Below are 18,759 nucleotides of genomic sequence, written 5' to 3' on the forward strand. Positions count from 1 at the left end.
AGGAACATCTCTCTGCGGTTCCTGCCCAGGATTTATGGTTTTTGCTGTTCAACTCCCTCTAGGGGTGGGCGGGTAGTTGTTCTGCTTTGCTCCTTCACCTACACCTGCCCCCTAAGATGGAGCCACTGCAAGACACTCGGGTTTATCAGAGACGAGGTGGGTCTCTTGCCGAGGTCATCTACCGTCACACAGAGAGGGACATACACCTGCCTTATGGTGCTGCATCACCATGGTCAGAAGTACCAGAAAGGCCTCCTGGCTCATTTTGACATGAGGTGACCCCTGGACTGCATCATCTGCTTTTCTTTTCCCAAATACAGAACCTTCTCTGCATTAGTACTGAGAGTTCTATCATTTCTATCTAGTAATGGAGCAATACCATTAAGATTTTCTTTGTTCCTAATATGAGTTTTAAAAAATCATCTTCATGTTGTCCTTAACTGTGCTGGGCATAGATTTTTTTCCTTATGCCCTTTTGCTTCCCTTATCAATTTTCTACATTTCCTAGGTTCTGGTTTATATTAATCTTTCCTGTTCTTCCACTCATTTTTTTTAAACTCTTTCCTCTCAGATCAGACCCACAACCTCCACCTCTAGCTGAGGGAGGTCCAGTTCTTGAGGCACCAGGGACCACGCTGCAACCCAGATCCTCTTGCCTAGTTATGATCCTTGCATTTCAGCCAGAGCTGACCCCTGAAAGGTGTTGCAATGCTGTGCTGCCGTGACTGGAACATTGCTCTGTGCTGGGGAAATTTTCCATCCTTTATTCTGACATACAAAAGTGTAGCTACCAAAATCTCTCCCCGCCCACCCCATGCATCATCCAACACACCTTGATCTTCTGGGGCACACCCCAGAGTTGCTCTCAGGTAGCCTGACCATCTCCCCTTGGGCTAGGAGCCTGATCTCCCCCCACACCCCAGGCATACTCTTCTCCCAGGGACTAGAACCCCTCTGTGAAGCCCCTGAGAGAAGAAGGGAGCTATCTACTGGGGAGAGCAGGGGCTGTTGACTCAGTGCAATGCCTCATTTACATATTAACTGTGGATAATTTGGGGACAGTGGGGTATGATTTTGGCTAATTTTTGTAGTTAGGGCCCCCTGGCCGAGACCTGGACCCTGACTGGGCATGCGAGTCATGCTGACGAAGACGACTGGTTGCTAAAGTCAGGGCAGGTACCCCAGCCAGAACGAAAGTTTAAGGGGGGAAAAAATTGTGTGTGTCCAGGTTGTTGCGGGGTGCATTTCCCTAGGTGTCAGGGCTGGTATGTAAGGCCATTAACGCCATCACTTTCTTTCTCCAAGGGCTGGGCCAAGAAAAACAGCGCCGCTGAACTGGTTCCTGGCTGAGAAGTAGAGCCTGGATGCAGCAAAACCCAAGATCTCTTCCCTGCTGAGAAGCAGCCGCTGCAGCTGGAGCAGAGCAGCAGCCCAGGTCTCCAGGAAGAGCTGCCAGCGGTGGAGGAAGTACCAGTCGTGGGTGAGATCTACGCTCCGCAACTACCACCTGTGCGCCAAGGGACAGAACAAAATGGCAGCGTGGCCTGCTAACTGTGGCCTGTGACGGGGAGCCAGGCTGGTGCCCACACTGCATTAGCCACTTAGTGCACCCATCACTTCCCTTCCTCCTTGAAATTCTTTAGGCTGTAGGTGTCACCCCAGGTAACAGTCCAAGCCAGGTCTTTGCACAAACAGGTTTTATTCCATAACACCAACCCACCCTTGGAGTGGCTCAGATACACAGGCAGCAAAGAACAGGGGGAGGGTGTGTGCGGAGTCTCTGCCACTGTCCCTGTCTCTCTACCCCCTCACCCCCCGAAGCTTCTCAGAACACACACCCACAGGTCAAGCAGGGGTGTATGTGACACCGAGTAAATCAGGCTCTGGGCAGGTAGAGGTGTCTCCCTGGAGTCATGCTGGGAGAGCAGGGCCCAGGGCTTGTTTGTAGGCACAGCCTCCCCTCACCACAGTTGCGTCTCCCGGATTTCAGAAATGGTCTGGCTGGCTCGCTGCAAGGCCTGACGGGAGACAGAAGACATTAGGATAGGCAGGGGGCAGAGAGACCGCCCCCAAACACAGTTCTCCCCTCACCTGGAGCAGCCCAGCAGCCTCCTTGCGCTGCTGTGCCATGTCCTCGGACTCTGTGAGCAGCATGTCCAGCAGCTGCTGCTTGTATAGCTGCCCAACCAGCTGGCTCTGCAGATGGTCCTTGACATAGTTCACCAGGAAATGCATGACCGTCTTGGGGACGCTGTGGGGTAGGGGCAAAGGTCACAAGGGCACCCATCTAGAGCCCTTCCAACTCCCCGTAGCCCTTAGGGGTCCAGGAGAGGGGCTGCAGCCTCGCCCCCGTTCCCCCCATGTCTTACCTGTCCTGTATGCTTTTGCGCACAATGAGGAAATAGGATTTGATGAGTCTGCGGATCACCTCGCAATCCCGCTGCTCCCGCTGGCTCAGCTTCCGTGTGGCCGGCATGGGCTGTGGGGAGAGAGACAGGGCACGGGACTTCGAGGGAAATGGGGGTCCCGCCCCGCAGGGCCTTCCCCCAGGGATAACAGTAGTAAGGTTATAAAACCAGGCAATCTCCAGTAGCACAATGCTGGGATCACATACAAAGGTCAGAAAATTCTCCAACAAAGAGATGGGTTGAAGCTGAAGCTAGAAACATTGAGACTGGAAATAAGGCAAAAATCGTTAAGAGTGAAAGAACAGATTGTGGTGGCCAGTTTTTCCCTAAGAATGACTTTGGGGCAGTTCTCTGGCCTGTGGGTGTTTGGGGGGTGGGGGGAAGGGGTGTCAGACTAGATGATCAAAATGGTCCCCGCTGGCCTTGGCAGCGAAGCAGCTCTGAAAAGGCGCAAAGGGAGCCGGAGCAGCAAGATTGGCCCAGACACAGGTCTCCTGCTGTCACTACCCCACCATCATCTGCCTGTGGGGGGAAACTCACCGTGTCCAGCAGATTGACAGCATGGGAGCGACTGGGGCTGGAATACATGGGGGGCTGGGGGTTCCCCTTGGGCTTCTCCTCCATGCCAGCATCCTCCACTTTGTCACTCTTCCAGCGCCGGATCCCCTCCGCAGGGGGGTCATTCTGGGGAGAGCAGAGACCAGCTGGCCATCAGCATGTCATGTGGGGAGGTGGGGGGCGACACTGCTGCCCACTGGGGCGGAAGAGGCTCAGCAGTAGGACATGGGGCAGGGGAGCAGAGAGACATTACCTTGCTGCTGCTGACAGAGGCAGACACCAGCGCTGTGTCAATGAAGTCCGGGTGCTTGGTGTTGATATAGGCGAGCTCGATTGCAACCAGATTATGAACCTGCAGGGGAGAGGGATGGGATGGAGCCCGGTGAGGGAGCCCAGGAATCCGGGCTCCCTGCACTGGGGCCCAGAATAGTGGATTAAAAACAAAAAAACCCTATGAGCTTCAAAAACACAAAAAAGTATTTAATTTAAACTCAATAAATGTGATTTTTGTTGTGAAGCTGTTTAAAATAATACTGAGAGTATTGTGAGCTTAGCCCTTAACACAGGTCGCCAGAATGGTAACAGATTTTAATCAAAAGCAGTACACGTTTGCTGCTGACATCTTAAGAACATCAAACCGCGGAAGTCACTGGCTCAGCCCTGGGAACCAGAGTTTGTGGAAGGTTAAAGCAGGTTTCGATAGCAGAGAGAATACTTCCTTCATTTCAGTTTGTTCAAAGTTCAAAACCCAACCAGGAGTTGGACAACCTGGAATCCTTGTAAAATCTCAGACTAGAAGACGGAAACAACTAGTAGATCTCGTGCTCTTACACTTAGCTTTCATTCAAAGGACATGGTGAAAGGCCTATGTTGAATATATCAGTTAGTTTTAAATGCAAAACATGTTTTGATTTACATTTGTTCTTATGGACCAGCACATTTAAGGTAATTTAATTTTCTTACTTGTAATTTGTGTCCAACTCTATTTGGATGGAAACTAGAATTCCATTAAAAATGCCCAGAAACAGCATTTCATGGTTTTTATTAATTATCTAGTAAATAAAAATGCATCATTCACGATTTTCTAACATCATAAAATTAAACTCTGAATAAATGTGTAGGTCCAACTACAGAGTGGTTTAAATAAATCTGTACAGATCTGGCACACCCGCCTGCACCGCAGACAGACGCTTCTTGTAAAGACCATAGTCAGTTGTAAAGTAACATGGTTTAATGGTTATCAGCCAGTGAGAATCCACCTTTTAAGTTATCTTCCTAAAAAGTACAAATGCAAAATATGATTAAAGTTGGTTTTTTAAAGTGCATTTCCCACTTGCTGATTTAAATCAATCCACCCTGGGACGCAGACTTCAACCCGCACAACCATATCAGCCCATACCCTGCTGTCATCCCAGATGTCCCATAGCAGCCCCCTCCCCTGGGGTGTTACCATCTCGTTCGTGATGGGCAGCCTCTGCCGCAGGACGCCTGTCACCACCTCCACAATCGCCTCATGCAGTTTGGGGAAGCGCAGCAGCTCCTGGGGTGGAGGAAGGGAAAAGAGGAAAGACCTTGGAAACGTTGAAACTTGAACAGATGGCTACTGAGATGTGCCAGACACCATGGGCCCACGACTTAGCCAGAGACTGCTCCAGTTGGGTCTGATTACTGCAGGCCAGAGGTCTGCTTGGGCCCACGTTTAAAGCCTCATCTGGCCCTAAACCCAACACTTCCCCCTGGAAAGTAGCAGTGCTTTTCACAGCCGACACTCATAGTTGGGTCCTGGTGCATTTGGGTCCCGTTGCAGGGCTCTGTGACAGGTAAAAGTACCATCCTTGTCCAACCTCCCCAGCCAGGGGAGAACAGATAGTTTAATACCCCTCCCCACAAAAAATAAGCAGTTACATCACCTGATTGCATGCTGTGTTATTTAACTGTCAGAGCCCATGGGGGTCAGGGAATCCAACCCCAGTTGTGCAGCATCCAGGTTACAGGGCAGGGGTCGGGTCACAGGACCTCACTGGTCCAGGTGCACCCCTAAACCATCACACACATCCCAGGGGGATTGCACAGACTGGGTCAGAGCAGGCTTGAGAGGCCCAGGAGACAGAGAAGGGGCTTTGGTATCAAGAGTGAGTGTAACCCAGAAACAGACACAAGACCGTAACCAGGGGGCAAAGCAAGCAGGCAGGGTGTGAGGCCCTGGGGGGGCTTAGGGAGAAGATGCGGGACACCAGGGGCACAGCAGGTCTGGCGACAGGGGATGGTTTCACTCTGTGTTTTCACTGTAATGCTTTTATCTGAGATGAACGCACTGCGCGCCAGGGAAGCTAGCTGGGCTCTGTTAGTCCCGGCAGAGCTTGGAGAAAACACGGGACAACGCACAGGCACTGGCCTAAGGTCAGACACCCCCATGGGGGGCACCTGAGTGTTACTGGTGGAAGGTGGAGCAGGGCTGGATGATGGGGGGCGGTGGAGATCCCCGAGGTGGGGGTGGGGGGTCCCAGGCACCTGCATGTGTACCTGCGTGTTGTAGGTGGAATGGGGCTGGGAGTCCCTGGGGTGGGGGTCCCAGGTACCTGCGTGTTGTAGGTGGAATGGGGCTGGATGATGGGGGCTGGGAGTCCCTGGGGTGGGGGTCCCAGGTAAACTGCGTGTTGTAGGTGGAATGGGGCTGGGAGTCCCTGGGGTGGGGGTCCCAGGTAAACTGCGTGTTGTAGGTGGAATGGGGCTGGGAGTCCCTGGGGTGGGGGTCCCAGGTAAACTGCGTGTTGTAGGTGGAATGGGGCTGGGAGTCCCTGGGGTGGGGGTCCCAGGTACCTGCGTGTTGTAGGTGGAATGGGGCTGGATGATGGGGGGTGGGAGTCCCTGGGGTGGGGGTCCCAGGTACCTGCGTGTTGTAGGTGGAATGGGGCTGGATGATGGGGGGTGGGAGTCCCTGGGGTGGGGGTCCCAGGTACCTGCGTGTTGTAGGTGGAATGGGGCTGGGAGCCCCTGGGGTGGGGGTCCCAGGTACCTGCGTGTTGTAGGTGGAATGGGGCTGGGAGCCCCTGGGGTGGGGGTCCCAGGTACCTGCGTGTTGTAGGTGGAATGGGGCTGGGAGCCCCTGGGGTGGGGGTCCCAGGTACCTGCGTGTTGTAGGTGGAATGGGGCTGGATGATGGGGGTGGGAGCCCCTGGGGTGGGGGTCCCAGGTACCTGCGTGTTGTAGGTGGAATGGGGCTGGGAGCCCCTGGGGTGGGGGTCCCAGGTACCTGTGTGTTGTAGGTGGAATGGGGCTGGGAGCCCCTGGGGTGGGGGTCCCAGGTACCTGCGTGTTGTAGGTGGAATGGGGCTGGGAGCCCCTGGGGTGGGGGTCCCAGGTACCTGCGTGTTGTAGGTGAAATGGGGCTGGGAGCCCCTGGGGTGGGGGTCCCAGGTACCTGCGTGTTGTAGGTGGAGCAGTGCTGAATGATGCGCTGCAGCTCCTCGTGCACCAGCTCCACGCAGCGCAGACTTGGGTCCTCCAGACGCTTGATCTGACGTTTCACCAGCAGCTCGAAAGAGACCTCAGGCACGAAGAGGGCGGGACGGGGGCCCTGGGGAGGGAGGCAGGGACCTCATCAGAGCAGTGCCTTCTCCAGTGGGGATAGAGAGACACCCACCTCCCCCACGCAAGTCACCACCCAGCCTCATCCCATTCTCCACTCCCCTGGGGCACACAAAGCCAGGAGGGGGCTAGTCAGGACACAAGGGCATGGCGGTCCCAGGCAGCCGCAGTGAGATGGGACTGAGGATGTTGTGGGGTGGGTATCCCCAGCCCCAGGAGCACATCCCACTCCAGGGCACTGGGAGAGGGGGCATATACACACACTCACCCCGCACTCCATTATGGTCTCTTACCCCTGCCATGGCTCGGTACCATCCCCAACATGGTATGTATGCGGGGGTGGGAGGAGGAGGAGAATAGGGAAGAGGTCCATACCATGTAGAGCCAGGCGGTGTGTTACCATACCATGCAGGGCTGGGGTGTTACGAATTACACCCGACAGGTCACGCACACGAAGTGCTGCGAATTACACCCGACAGGTCACGCACACGAAGTGCTGCGAATTACACCCGACAGGTCACGCACACGAAGTGCTGCGAATTACACCCGACAGGTCACGCACAGTTCGAGTCTAGGCTGAGGCACACGAACAAAGTCCACAACTGCAGAGTTCCCAAAGATACTAAGTTTATTACGCTCGAGCGTGGTGCCCCCCTGCTAATCAGGAGGGGACCCCGAATGCAGGTTATACAGAGATTATAGACCTTTTAGCAAAGCATGTTGCCCTTGTGCATCGGAAACCTTAGCCAATAGACAAACCCTTCCCTTATCTACCACCTATCCCTGCTAAGTGCATTCCTTGTGCTAAACCATTACTTCAACTACACAACATGGTCCTAAAGCAATGCACTAGTAGCCTTTCTTATCAGGATGGGAGGCCCACATTAAGGCCAGGAGGCAAAAAGTTAAAAACAGACAAAGAACAGAAACCGGGAGTTGAGACAGGCTGGAAACAAAGGGGGGGGGGCGGTTCACAGAAATGCAATATCTAAGGAACACTCCTCCTGGTGCATGATGTGTTTGCTTTTAGACATTGGTGGGCCCCAAACCAAAATGGAGTCACATATGCACATATGCTAACTTTTCCTTAACAGGGGGCATGGTAAGGGAAACCATGGGGGGTTGTAAGGGGGCTGGCAGCCACAGTGGCAGGGGTTCTTGGGCTCCGGCAGGGGAAAGGGGACTGAAGGGGCAGGGTGGTGCAGGCCAAGCCGGTGGCTAGGTGGGGGAGTTGCTGTATGTAAGAGAGCAGTATGACTCCTCAGAGATCCGATGAAACTGCAGAAAAACCTGAGAGTCTCTGGATTAAGTTTAGAAGTGTGAGCACCAAGGGTGATGTCGTGATGGGAGTCTACTATAGACCACCGGACCAGGGGGATGAGGTGGACGAGGCTTTCTTCCGGCAACTCGCAGAAGCTACTAGATCGCATGCCCTGGTTCTCATGGGAGACTTCAATCACCCTGATATCTGCTGGGAGAGCAATACAGAGGTGCACAGATAATCCAGGAAGTTTCTGAAAAATGTAGGGGATAATTTCCTGGTGCAAGTGCTGGAGGAACCAACTAGGGGCAGAGCTCTTCTTGACCTGCTGCTCACAAACCGGGAAGAATTAGTAGGGGAAGCAAAAGTGGATGGCAATCTGGGAGGCAGTGACCATGAGATGGTCGAGTTCAGGATCCTGACACAAGGAGGAAAGGAAAGCAGCAGAATATGGACCCTGGACTTCAGAAAAGCAGACTTTGACTCCCTCAGGGAACTGATGGGCAAAATCCCCTGGGAGAATAACATGAGGGGGAAAGGAGTCTAGGAGAGCTAGCTGTATTTTAAAGAATCCTTATTGAGGTTACAGGGGCAAACCATCCTAATGTGTAGAAAGAATAGTAAATATGGCAGGCGGCCAGCTTGGCTTAACAGTGAAATCCTTGCTGATCTTAAACACAAAAAAGAAGCTTACAAGAAGTGGAAGATTGGACAAATGACCAGGGATGAGTATAAAAATATTGCTTGGGCATGCAGGAGTGAAATCAGGAAGGCCAAATCACACCTGGAGTTGCAGCTAGCAAGAGATGTTAAGAGTAACAAGAAGGGTTTCTTCAGGTATGTTGGCAACAAGAAGAAAGTCAAGGAAAGTGTCGGCCCCTTACTGAATGAGGGAGGCAACCTAATGACGGAGGATGTGGAAAAAGCTAATGTACTCAATGCTTTTTTTGCCTCTGTCTTCACGAACAGGGTCAGCTCCCAGACTACTGCACTGGGCAGCACGGCATGGGGAGGAGGTGACCAGCCCTCTGTGGAGAAAGAAGTAGTTCGGGACTATTTAGAAAAGCTGGACATACACAAGTCCATGGAGCCGGATGCGCTGCATCCGAGAGTGCTAAAGGAGTTGGCAGATGTGATTGCAGAGCCATTGGCCATTATCTTTGAAAACTCATGGTGATCCGGGGAAGTCCCGGACGACTGGAAAAAGGCTAATGTAGTGCCCATCTTTAAAAAAAGGGAAGAAGGAGGATGCCTTCTATGATGAGATAACTGGTTCTGTGGATGAAGAGAAAGCAGTGGACGTGGTGTTTCTTGACTTTAGCAAAGCTTTTGACACTGTCTCCCACGATATTCTTGTCAGCAAGTTAAAGAAGTATGGGCTGGATGAATGCACTATAAGGTGGGTAGAAAATTGGCTAGATTGTCGGGCACAATGGGTAGTGATCAATGGCTCCATGTCTAGTTGGCAGCCAGTATCAAGAGGAGTGCTCCAAGGGTCAGTCCTGGGGCCGGTTTTCTTCAATATCTTCATTAATGATCTGGAGGATGGTGTGGATTGCACCCTCAGCAAGTTTGCAGACGACACTAAACTGGGATGAGTGTTAGATATGTTGGAGGGTACGGATAGGATACAGAGGGACCTAGACAAATTGGAGGATTGGGCCAAAAGAAATCTGATGAGGTTCAACAAGGACAAGTGCAGAGTCCTGCACTTAGGACGGAAGAATCCAATGCACTGCTACAGACTAGGGACCGAATGGCTAGGCAGCAGTTCTGCGGAAAAGGACCTAGGGGTGACAGTGGACAAGAAGCTGGATATGAGTCAGCAGTGTGCCCTTGTAGCCAAGAAGGCCAATGGCATTTTGGGATGTATAAGTAGGGGCATTGCCAGCAGATCGAGGGACGTGATCGTTCCCCTCTATTCGAGATTGGTGAGGCCTCATCTGGAGTACTGTGTCCAGTTTTGGGCCCCACACTACAAGAAGGATGTGGAAAAATTGGAGAGAGTCCAGCGGAGGGCAACAAAAATGATTAGGGGACTGGAACACATGACTTACGAGGGGAGGTTGAGGGAACTGGGATTGTTTAGTCTACAGAAGAGAAGAATGAGGGGAGATTTGATAGCTGCTTTCAACTACCTGAAAGGGGGTTCCAAAGAGGATGGATCTAGACTATTCTCAGTGGTAGTGGATGACAGAACAAGGAGTAATGGTCTCAAGTTGCAGTGGGGGAGATTTAGGTTGGATATTAGGAAAAACTTTTTCACTAGGAGGAGGGTGAAACACTGGAATGCGTTACCTAGGGAGGTGGTGGAATCGCCTTCCTTAGAAGTTTTTAAGGTCAGGCTTGACAAAGCCCTGGCTGGGATGATTTAATTGGGGATCGGTCCTGCTTTGAGCAGGGGGTTGGACTAGATGACCTCCTGAGGTCCCTTCCAACCCTGATATTCTATGATTCTGCAGCTAGCTGTTTACACGCCGCCCATGGCTTTGCCGTCTCCTCTGTATCATTAACGACAGTTTACGAGGCAAGCAGATAGTGTTTGCCATGGTGCTGGGTGGGCCGAGGTCTCTGGGTACCAAACCCTGCAGCTCGCTTAGCACTGTTTAATGTTAGATAGTGACTGGGCCATGGGAACATCTGTGGCACATTTATTCCATCTAAATTAATAGAACAGGGGCCGGTGGAGGGGGCACTGCCCTGGGGAGCCCTGGGTGGGGGGGGAGGGTACCATACCGTGGCATTGCGAATGGCCGTCAGGATGTCCAGCATCGTGAGCCCAGCCAGCGGGTCGATGGACTCCAACGTCCGGCCGAATGTCTCGTGGAAGATGTAGCACATGCGGGCGCCCCCGCAGCTGGGGGGGGGGAAGAGACACTGAAGGGTTGGGAGAGGGCACAGAAACAGTAGCCAAAGCACAGGCCCCCCTAAAATGTCCACACCGCCCTGCCTCTCAGCACTGCCCCCCCTCATGCCCCCCGACCTCTCAGCTCCCAGGTATCTGCGCTGCAGTTCCTGCCCTCAAGGGGGCAGGCCCGCTGCCCCCCAACCCCCAGCACTCACAGCTCTGAGGTCTCAATGTTCCGGGCCGTGCCCTCAATGGTGTGGCAGTACTCGGTGGCGAACTTGGTGATGATCTGCAGCAGCGTGGCATTCTTGTCCTCAATGGGCTGCCCATAGCTCTGCAGCACCGACTGGTACTGGGCCGTCAGCACATTCACCCGGGTTTTCAGCTCCGGCAGGCAGTCCCGGATGTGGTGCATCAGCAACCTGGGGCAGGGGCACAGAAATGAGCCCAACTACCCCGGCCTCCTGCCTGCTGAATTTCTGGGGGATCATTCTGGCCCCCAGCCCTGACAGCCAGGGCTCAGCTCCTCCGCTGGGGTGACTCCAGGGCCTCCTGCCACCATGTGCGACCCTGCTCCTCCAGCTGCCCCCCATCCATGCTCCTGCCACACTCTACCGGCACTGAGTTCTGCAGAAGAATGCCCGGTATGACACTCACCCACACACCCTTTCTGGTCAGCTGTAAATGGGCTCACTTCTATTCCGTCTGCTGGGGCGGCATGCACCCCCTCCGCCCTTTTCCTTCTCTGCAACAGATCCCTTAACTGCACCCTCCCCAGCCCTAGTCCTCTGGCCCTGATTCCCCACCAGTGCCCCTCGCTAGGGAGAGCAGAGCCCCAGCTGCGCAGGTCCTAGCCGGCACCTCCCCTCCCCAGCTGGTACCCACCGGTTGAGGGTCTTGGCCAGGTGCCGGGTGCCGTTGCGGTTGGCCAGCGATGGGTAACGCTTCTGCAGGAAGCCCTGCTCGTCCTGCAGCGACTCCACAATGCGCTTCCCACTGTTGATGTCATGCTGGCTCCTGTGAGGGGCAGGACAAAGTCATTGTCTGTCCCCACTCCCCCTCCATTCCAGGCTGGGGGGGGGGGGGGGGGAAATGTTGGGTTTGCTGCCTCCCTGCAACCCCTCCATTCCCCCAAACTCCAGCACAGCACCCCCATCCCATCTCTAGACTTTCTCCACAGCCCTCCACCCTCCAATGCACACATCTCCAAACTCCAGTCAAGCCCTGCCCCTCTCACCAGCCCCCCCACCTTCCCACATGCACAGCCCTACATCTCCACAGCTCCTCCACCCCCTTTATGCAGCCCCCCCCAGACTCCGCCACCATACTGCCCACCTGTTCACCACCCCAATGATGCCCAGTTTGACAGGGATGACCCGGCCCATCAGGACATCCATGGCATCAGTCCCAGCGTCCATCAGGTCCAGCTTGGTGACCACGGCCAGTGTGCGGCGTCCTGCAGGAGGGGAGGGGGTAGGGATGATCAGGCAGGCCCAGGCTACACTTACCCACCTAGTGATGTGGGTCAGGGTATGAAACCCCCCACGGCGACCTAACCCCCAGCGCAGCAGACCAGTGCTTCCGGCGCTGGGGTAGGTGACATTACTGCAGCATCAGGAAAGCCCCTCCATTGGGTACCCATGTTTGGGCCAGCATGGCCACTGGAGCCCCTGCAGCGCTGCAGGCAGACCTCCAGGAGGTTTTGGAGCAGCAAGGGCTGGTGGTCCAGCCAACACAGACTCTGACCTAAGCCTGGCTTTTCCTCTCTAGCCTGAACCCTCTGATCCCAGACTGCAGGAGACCAACAAACACCAGCGGGTTTTGCAAAAGCTGCTCCCAGTCTCTCCTGGTCCCTGCTGGCTGCAGCACTCCCATGAGGGGTGAAGTCTCTGCCAGGGACACAAACTTCCTTGGACTGGTGGAGAGCCACAGAGAGGAACGGGAGTGGAAGCGGGGGCTGGAGCCCAAGGGAGTTATGGGCAGCGATGAGCTGCCAAAATCTTAACAGGTTCCCTCCTCACCCTACAAGGGGGTAGTTGCCCACCCCTGCCCCCCGGGACTCCTGCCCCATCCAACCCCCCTGTGTTCCTTGACGGCCCCCCCCCTCAGGACCCCTGCCCCATCCACCCCCCTCCCCTGTCCCCTGACTGCCCCCAGAACTGGGCAGGAGGGTCTTGTGAGCCACCGTCGTGCATGCCCACCCCATTCCTTAAGAGCCAGAGGCACATGCCGGGAGGCGAGGTGGGGAGTCCCGGCGGTGCTTACCTGGGGCAGCTCCCAGGAAGCATCTGGCAGGTCCCTCTGGCTCCTGGGGCGGGGGAGCGTAGCTAGGGGGGGAACAGGGGTCCTTAGGCGCCAACTCCCTGGGTGCTCCGGGGCTGGAGCACCCACGGGGAAAATTGGTGGGTGCAGAGCATCCACCGGCAGCTCTTCACTCCGTACCCGGCCCCAGCTCACCTCACCTCCGCCTCTGAATACACCGCCCCACTCGGCTTCTCCCCCCCTCAGCTTCCCGCGAATCAGCTGTTCGTCAGGAAGCCTGGGAGGGCTGAGAAGCAGGTCGCGGCTTCCCACTCAGGCCGAGGGTGGCGGAGGTGAGCTGGGGCGGGGAGCGGTTCCTCTGCATGCCTTCCCCCCCACCGGGGTTACCTGCTGCGGCGCAGGCGGCCCTCCTCGCGTGCCCCCCGGCCCGAACTCACCTCTGCCTCCCTGGGCCTGAGCGGGAAGCCACCACTTGCTTCTCAGCCTGCCCTAGCTTCCCGTGAGAACAGCTGATTCACGGGAAGCCTAGGGGGGCAGAGAAGCAGAGCAGGGCGGCACGTTCAGGGGAGGAGGTGGAGGGGAGGTGAGCTGGGGCCGGAGCGGGGAGCTGCCGGTGGGTGTAATTTTCCCCTTGGGTGTTCCAGGGCTGGCACACCCATGGAGTCGACACCTAAGGCACCACTTTTGGCCAGTTAAATTTAGAAGCCCTTTTAGAACCAGTTGTCCCTCGCGGAACAACTGGTTCTAAAAGGGCTTCTAAATTTAACAACCGGTTCTTGCGAACCGGCTCCAGCTCACCACTGGTTATGGGGGAACAAAGCCAGAGCCTCATACATTAAAGGGGGGGGCACTCCCTAAAGAGAGTCTGTGAAGGCTGCAGCACCAAACACCCAGTAAATCCACTGCATCCCCCTCACCATGCCCCTCATCCACTCCCCCCATGCAGGGCTCACAGCCCCCCAGCTCTCAGCCCTACCCACACCCGGGGTCCCCTGGGGGAGCCCCCCACATTGGTACCGTCAGGGTCAACGTCCCGGGCCAGCTTGAGTGCCTCAGAGGTGGCCATGTCCGTGTTGGCAGCCGTCACAGCCAGGATCAGGCAGTTTGGGTTGGACACGTAGGATAGGATCATCTCCCGCACCTGGCCCTCAATGTCGGGGGGCTGGTCTCCCACAGGCACCTGGGGAGGGGAGAGAAGAGTGAGTGCAGGCTCCTGCCAGACAAGATACAGGAAAGTCCGGACTGCTGGGTTTTCTCCCCAGCTCTGGGATGGGAGCAGGGTCTGGTGGTTAGAGCAGGAGGACTGGGAGCCAGGACTCATAGTTACAGACACCAGCTGGCTGAGGGTCTGTGGTTGGGAAGATCTCTCAGTGAAAACAGGAATAAGACGGACTATGGAAATATCCCCCGAGCGGCAGCTTTGACAGACACCCACAGTGGGGCATTACCCCTTCCCACTCTATTCAAGGGCCCCTCCCCATCCCATTCCCCAACATCATGGGGCACCCGCCTCACACCTTGGTGATCCCTGGTAGGTCGACCAGCGTTAGGTTCAGGACATGTGGGGAGTAGATCTTCAGATACAGGGGCTCCAGGCTGATCCCCTGCAGGGCAATAACCAGCAGAGTTAGAGCAGAGGGGGCTGGGAGCCAAGACTCCTGGGTTCTCTCCCCAGCTCTGGGAGGGGGAGTGGGGTCTGGTGGGTTAGAATAGGGGAGACTGGGATCAGGACTCTTGGGTTCACACACACACATTGGGGAGGTCGATGTCACATGTGTTCATTACCTTGTTGGTTCCTGTCGTCCTCTCAGTCTCAGTCTCGATCTCCTGCCGGATCTCATCAAAGTCGGTGAAACTCTGAGAGGGGACAGAGAGACAGGGTTGGCCCCGAGACAGGCTCCACAGCCCCTGGTGGTACTTCCTTCTGCCCAGCAGCTGGCAATACATGGAGAGGGGGCATGCAACGACCCACAGCCAGGATGGGAAAGGGATGGGCACTGGGAATATCACCCACATTACCCCTTGCCAGACAGGTCAGGGAGGGGCATCCCCCACCCAACCCGATTACCATCATTTCTCCCCGAAGACCCAGACAGGGGCTGAGGGGGCCACCCCCAGATCCCAAGCAGGGCCCCTACCTTATGCTTGCAATGCAGGAATGTTGCCCACTCCTCGGCCTGGGTACCTGCAGGGAGAGCCGATTCGGGGTCACACTCAGCCTCCCAGGGTGCGGACAGGGCTTCAGGGGCTTGCGCAGCCCCACTCCAAGCAGCTCTGTTTGGGACCCTGGCTCCCCATAGGAACCACTGGCTGCAACCCACAGACATGGGCTCCCCAGCAATAGGGAGAGAGGGGGTCACAGTGAGCCAGACTCCTCAGGATGTCACCACCTCAGCCCTTGGGGTCTCTATCCTCAACGTGAGTGTGAGAGAGAGTGTGAGTGTGAGAGACAGAGAGAGAGAGAGTGTCAAGGCGGCCTCCCAGTGAATGGTACTGCAGAGCAAGGGAGAGAACCCAGAAGTCCTGTCTTCCAGCTCCCCATCCCCACTCTAACCACTAGACCCCACCCCCCTCCCAGAGCTGGGTTACAACCAAGGAGTCCTGGCCTCCCACAACCTTCTGCCTCCTGTCCCCTCAGCCCAGGGAGAGCCCACCCTGGCTCCCAGCACCCCCTTACTTGTCTCCCCACTGGCTGCACGTTGCCGCTCCTCCAGCGATGGCACATTCACCAGCTGCAGGACCAGTGGCCGCCGGGTGACAATGCCTGAGCCCCGGGGCAGGAAATCACGACCCACAATACTCTCCAGAACCGAGCTCTTTCCACTGCTCTGTGTGTGGGGTGGGGGAGAGGAGACGGGGTTAATGAGGAGAGGAGAGGAAGGTGAGGGGCAGACAGACAGGGTGGGGAGAGGGAGAAGAGGAGCCTGGGGCTTCAGAGATTAGAGGATGTTGGGTGGGGGGGTCTCACCTGGACCCCAATGGGGCAGCTGAATCTCCCCAGGGAGGGAAGGGTGGGACTGGCGGGGAGAGGTCAGGGGGTCTCACCTGGGCCCTGATCACCACATAAGAACAGTCATACTGGGTCAGACCAAAGGTCCATCCAGTCCAGTATCCTGTCTATCAACAGTGGCCAATGCCAGGTGCCCGAGAGGGAGTGAACCTAACAGGTAATGATCTAGTGATCTCTCTCCTGCCATCCAACTCCACCCTCTGACAAATAGAGGCTAGGGACACCATTCCTTACCCATCCTGGCTAACAGTCATTAATGGACTTAACCTCCATGAATTTATCCAGTGCTCTTTTAAACCCTGTTATAGTCCTAGCCTTCACAACCTCCTCAGGCAAGGAGTTCCACAGTTTGACTGTGCGCTGAGTGAAGAAGAACTTCCTTTTATTTGTTTTAAACCTGCTGCCCATCAATTTCATTTGGTGGCCCCTAGTTCTTATATTATGGGAACAAGTAAATAACTTTTCCTTCTTCACTTTCTCCACACCACTCATGATTTTATAGACCTCTATCATATCCCCCTTAGCCTCTTTAATCTCTCCCCATATGGGGTCCATTCCAAAACCCTAATCATTTTAGTTGCCCTTTTCTGAACCTTTTCTAATGACAGTATATCTTTTTTGAGATGAGGGGACCACCCCATATGCAATATTCAAGATGTGCTCATACCATGGATATATATAAGGGCAATAAGATATTCTCCATCCTATTCTCTATCCCTTTTTAATGATTCCTAACATCCCGTTTGCTTTTTTGACTGCTGCTGCGCACTGCGTGGACATCTTCAGAGGACTATCCACGATGACGCCAAGATCTTTCTCCTGATTAGCTGTAGCTAAATTAGCCCCCATCATGTTGTATGTATGGGTGAGCTTATTTTTTCCAATGTGCATTACTTGACATTTATCCACATTACATTTCATTTGCCATTTTGTTGCCCAGTCACTTAGTTTCGTGGGATCTTCTTGAAGTTCTTCACAGTCTGCTTTGGTCTTAACCACGATGTGGGGGATCCCTCGGGGAGGGAAGGGTGGGCCTGGAAGGGGGCCGGGGTCAGCGGGTCTCACCTGGGCCCCGATCACCACGATCTGGGGCAGCTGGATCACCTCGGCCCCCACCGTGTTGAAAATCTCCTGCAGTTTGTTGACAACGGGGATCAGCGTCTCCATGGCAGGGCCGGGTCCGGGGCTCCGCCCTACAAGGGGACATGGGGCAGCCCCTCAGATCAACCGGGAGCCCGCGCAGCCCCACAGCCAGAAACGGAACCCAGGCGTCCGGGCTCCCCCCGCCTCCCACAGACACGGAGCGGACCCAGGCGTCCGGGGACGGTTCGCCCTGTTACCTGCTCTCAGCCCCGACTCCAGCCCCATTCGCTCCCCAACCCGGACGCACTGCCCTACCCCGCCCCTCTCCGCTCCCTATTGGTCTGCGACCCCAGAAGTCCCATTTCTATTAGTAGAGGGGCCATCAATCACTTCCCATCGCCCTTCCTCCAATCCCATAGCAGGAGAGTGGCTCGGCGCGAGGGCAGAGGCTGGAGGGTCATTGGCTGGTTCTCGCACCAATCAGCGGGGCCATGGTCTGCGTGGCAGCCATGTTTGCAAGGGGCAACCTGAGGGCAACGTAAACTGCCATGTTTGATAGGGGCGGCTCAGACTGAAGGGCCGCCACCTTGGCTAGGCTAGTCGGCCCGGGGAGGCCTTGCGGCACCTCAGAGACGAAGACGCTGATTTGAGCAAAAAGAACAGGAGGACTTGTGGCACCTTAGAGACCGACCAATTTATTTGAGCACGAGCTTCCCTGAGCTACAGCTCACTTCATCGGATGCATGCCGTGGAAAGCGTAGAAGATCTTTTTATACACACACAAAGCATGAAAAAATACCTCCCCCACCCCACTCTCCTGCTGGTAAAAGCTTATCTAAAGGGGTCACTCTCCTTACAATGTACATGATAATCAAGGTGGGCCATGTCCGGCACAAATCCAGCTTTTCTCACCCCCCACCCTCATACACACACACACAAACTCACTCTCCTGCTGGCAATAGCCCATCCAAACTGACCACTCTCCTCACAATGTGTATGATAAGGGGCGTTCGGGGACGAGAGCTGAGGAAGCGTTGTTCTAAATCAGCCATACAAATGTTGGCACACTGTGGGGCCATGCGGGTACCCATAAGTGTACCAAAGTCACAAAGTTCAGCCACCAGGTTAGCCGTGACATTATCAGGGATAGTGTTCTTGACGGCTTCTCACGGCTAACCTGGTGGCTGAACTTTGTGACTTTGTCCTTACCCATAACTATTTCACATTTGGGGACAATGTATCCCTTCAGATCAGCGGCCCTGCTATGGGTACCCGCATGGCCCCACAGTAAGCCAACATTTTTATGGCTGATTTAGAACAACGCTTCCTCAGCTCTCGTCCCCTAACGCCCCTACTCTACTTGCGCTATATTGATGACATCTTCATCATCTGGACCCATGGAAAAGAAGCCCTTGAGGAATTCCACCATGATTTCAACAATTTCCATCCCACCACCAACCTCAGCCTGGTCCAGTCCACACAAGAGATCCACTTCCTGGACACTACAGTGCTAATAAACAATGGTCACATAAACACCACCCTATACCGGAAACCTACTGACCGCTATTCCTACCTGCATGCCTCCAGCTTTCACCCTGACCACACCACACGATCCATCATCTACAGCCAAGCTCTGCGATACAACCGCATTTGCTCCAACCCCTCAGACAGAGACAAACACCTACAAGATCTCTATCAAGCATTCTTACAACTACAATACCCACCTGCGGAAGTGAAGAAA

At 55.0% G+C, this 18,759-nt stretch overlaps 1 protein-coding gene across 5 annotated transcripts; it reads right to left on the bottom strand.

Annotated features, from left to right (window-relative positions):
• Positions 1 to 1,682: 1,682 nt before the first annotated feature.
• On the bottom strand, positions 1,683 to 17,331 carry LOC140902170 (dynamin-1-like protein). 5 transcript variants are annotated; one of them, XM_073321943.1, is made up of 18 exons: positions 17,276 to 17,331; positions 17,001 to 17,128; positions 15,603 to 15,753; positions 15,064 to 15,110; positions 14,711 to 14,782; positions 14,443 to 14,529; positions 13,943 to 14,105; positions 11,999 to 12,119; positions 11,549 to 11,680; positions 10,879 to 11,085; positions 10,552 to 10,672; positions 6,388 to 6,543; positions 4,417 to 4,506; positions 3,220 to 3,318; positions 2,949 to 3,092; positions 2,370 to 2,479; positions 2,092 to 2,251; positions 1,683 to 2,018 (listed from the first exon to the last, which is right to left on the bottom strand). In XM_073321943.1, exons 1-18 carry the CDS (start codon positions 17,301 to 17,303, stop codon positions 1,962 to 1,964), a joined length of 2,073 nt encoding a protein of 690 aa, XP_073178044.1. In that variant the 5' UTR covers positions 17,304 to 17,331; the 3' UTR covers positions 1,683 to 1,961. The 5 variants fall into 5 exon arrangements, with proteins under 5 accessions (XP_073178044.1, XP_073178043.1, XP_073178045.1 ...); XM_073321942.1 differs by having other exon boundaries at positions 4,366 to 4,506; XM_073321944.1 differs by lacking the exon at positions 14,443 to 14,529 and having other exon boundaries at positions 4,366 to 4,506.
• Between the last annotated feature and the right edge of the window lie 1,428 nt (positions 17,332 to 18,759).

Source organism: Lepidochelys kempii, chromosome 23 (genome assembly GCF_965140265.1).
Source record: "Lepidochelys kempii isolate rLepKem1 chromosome 23, rLepKem1.hap2, whole genome shotgun sequence".
In the NCBI taxonomy this organism is placed as follows: Eukaryota; Metazoa; Chordata; order Testudines; family Cheloniidae; genus Lepidochelys; species Lepidochelys kempii.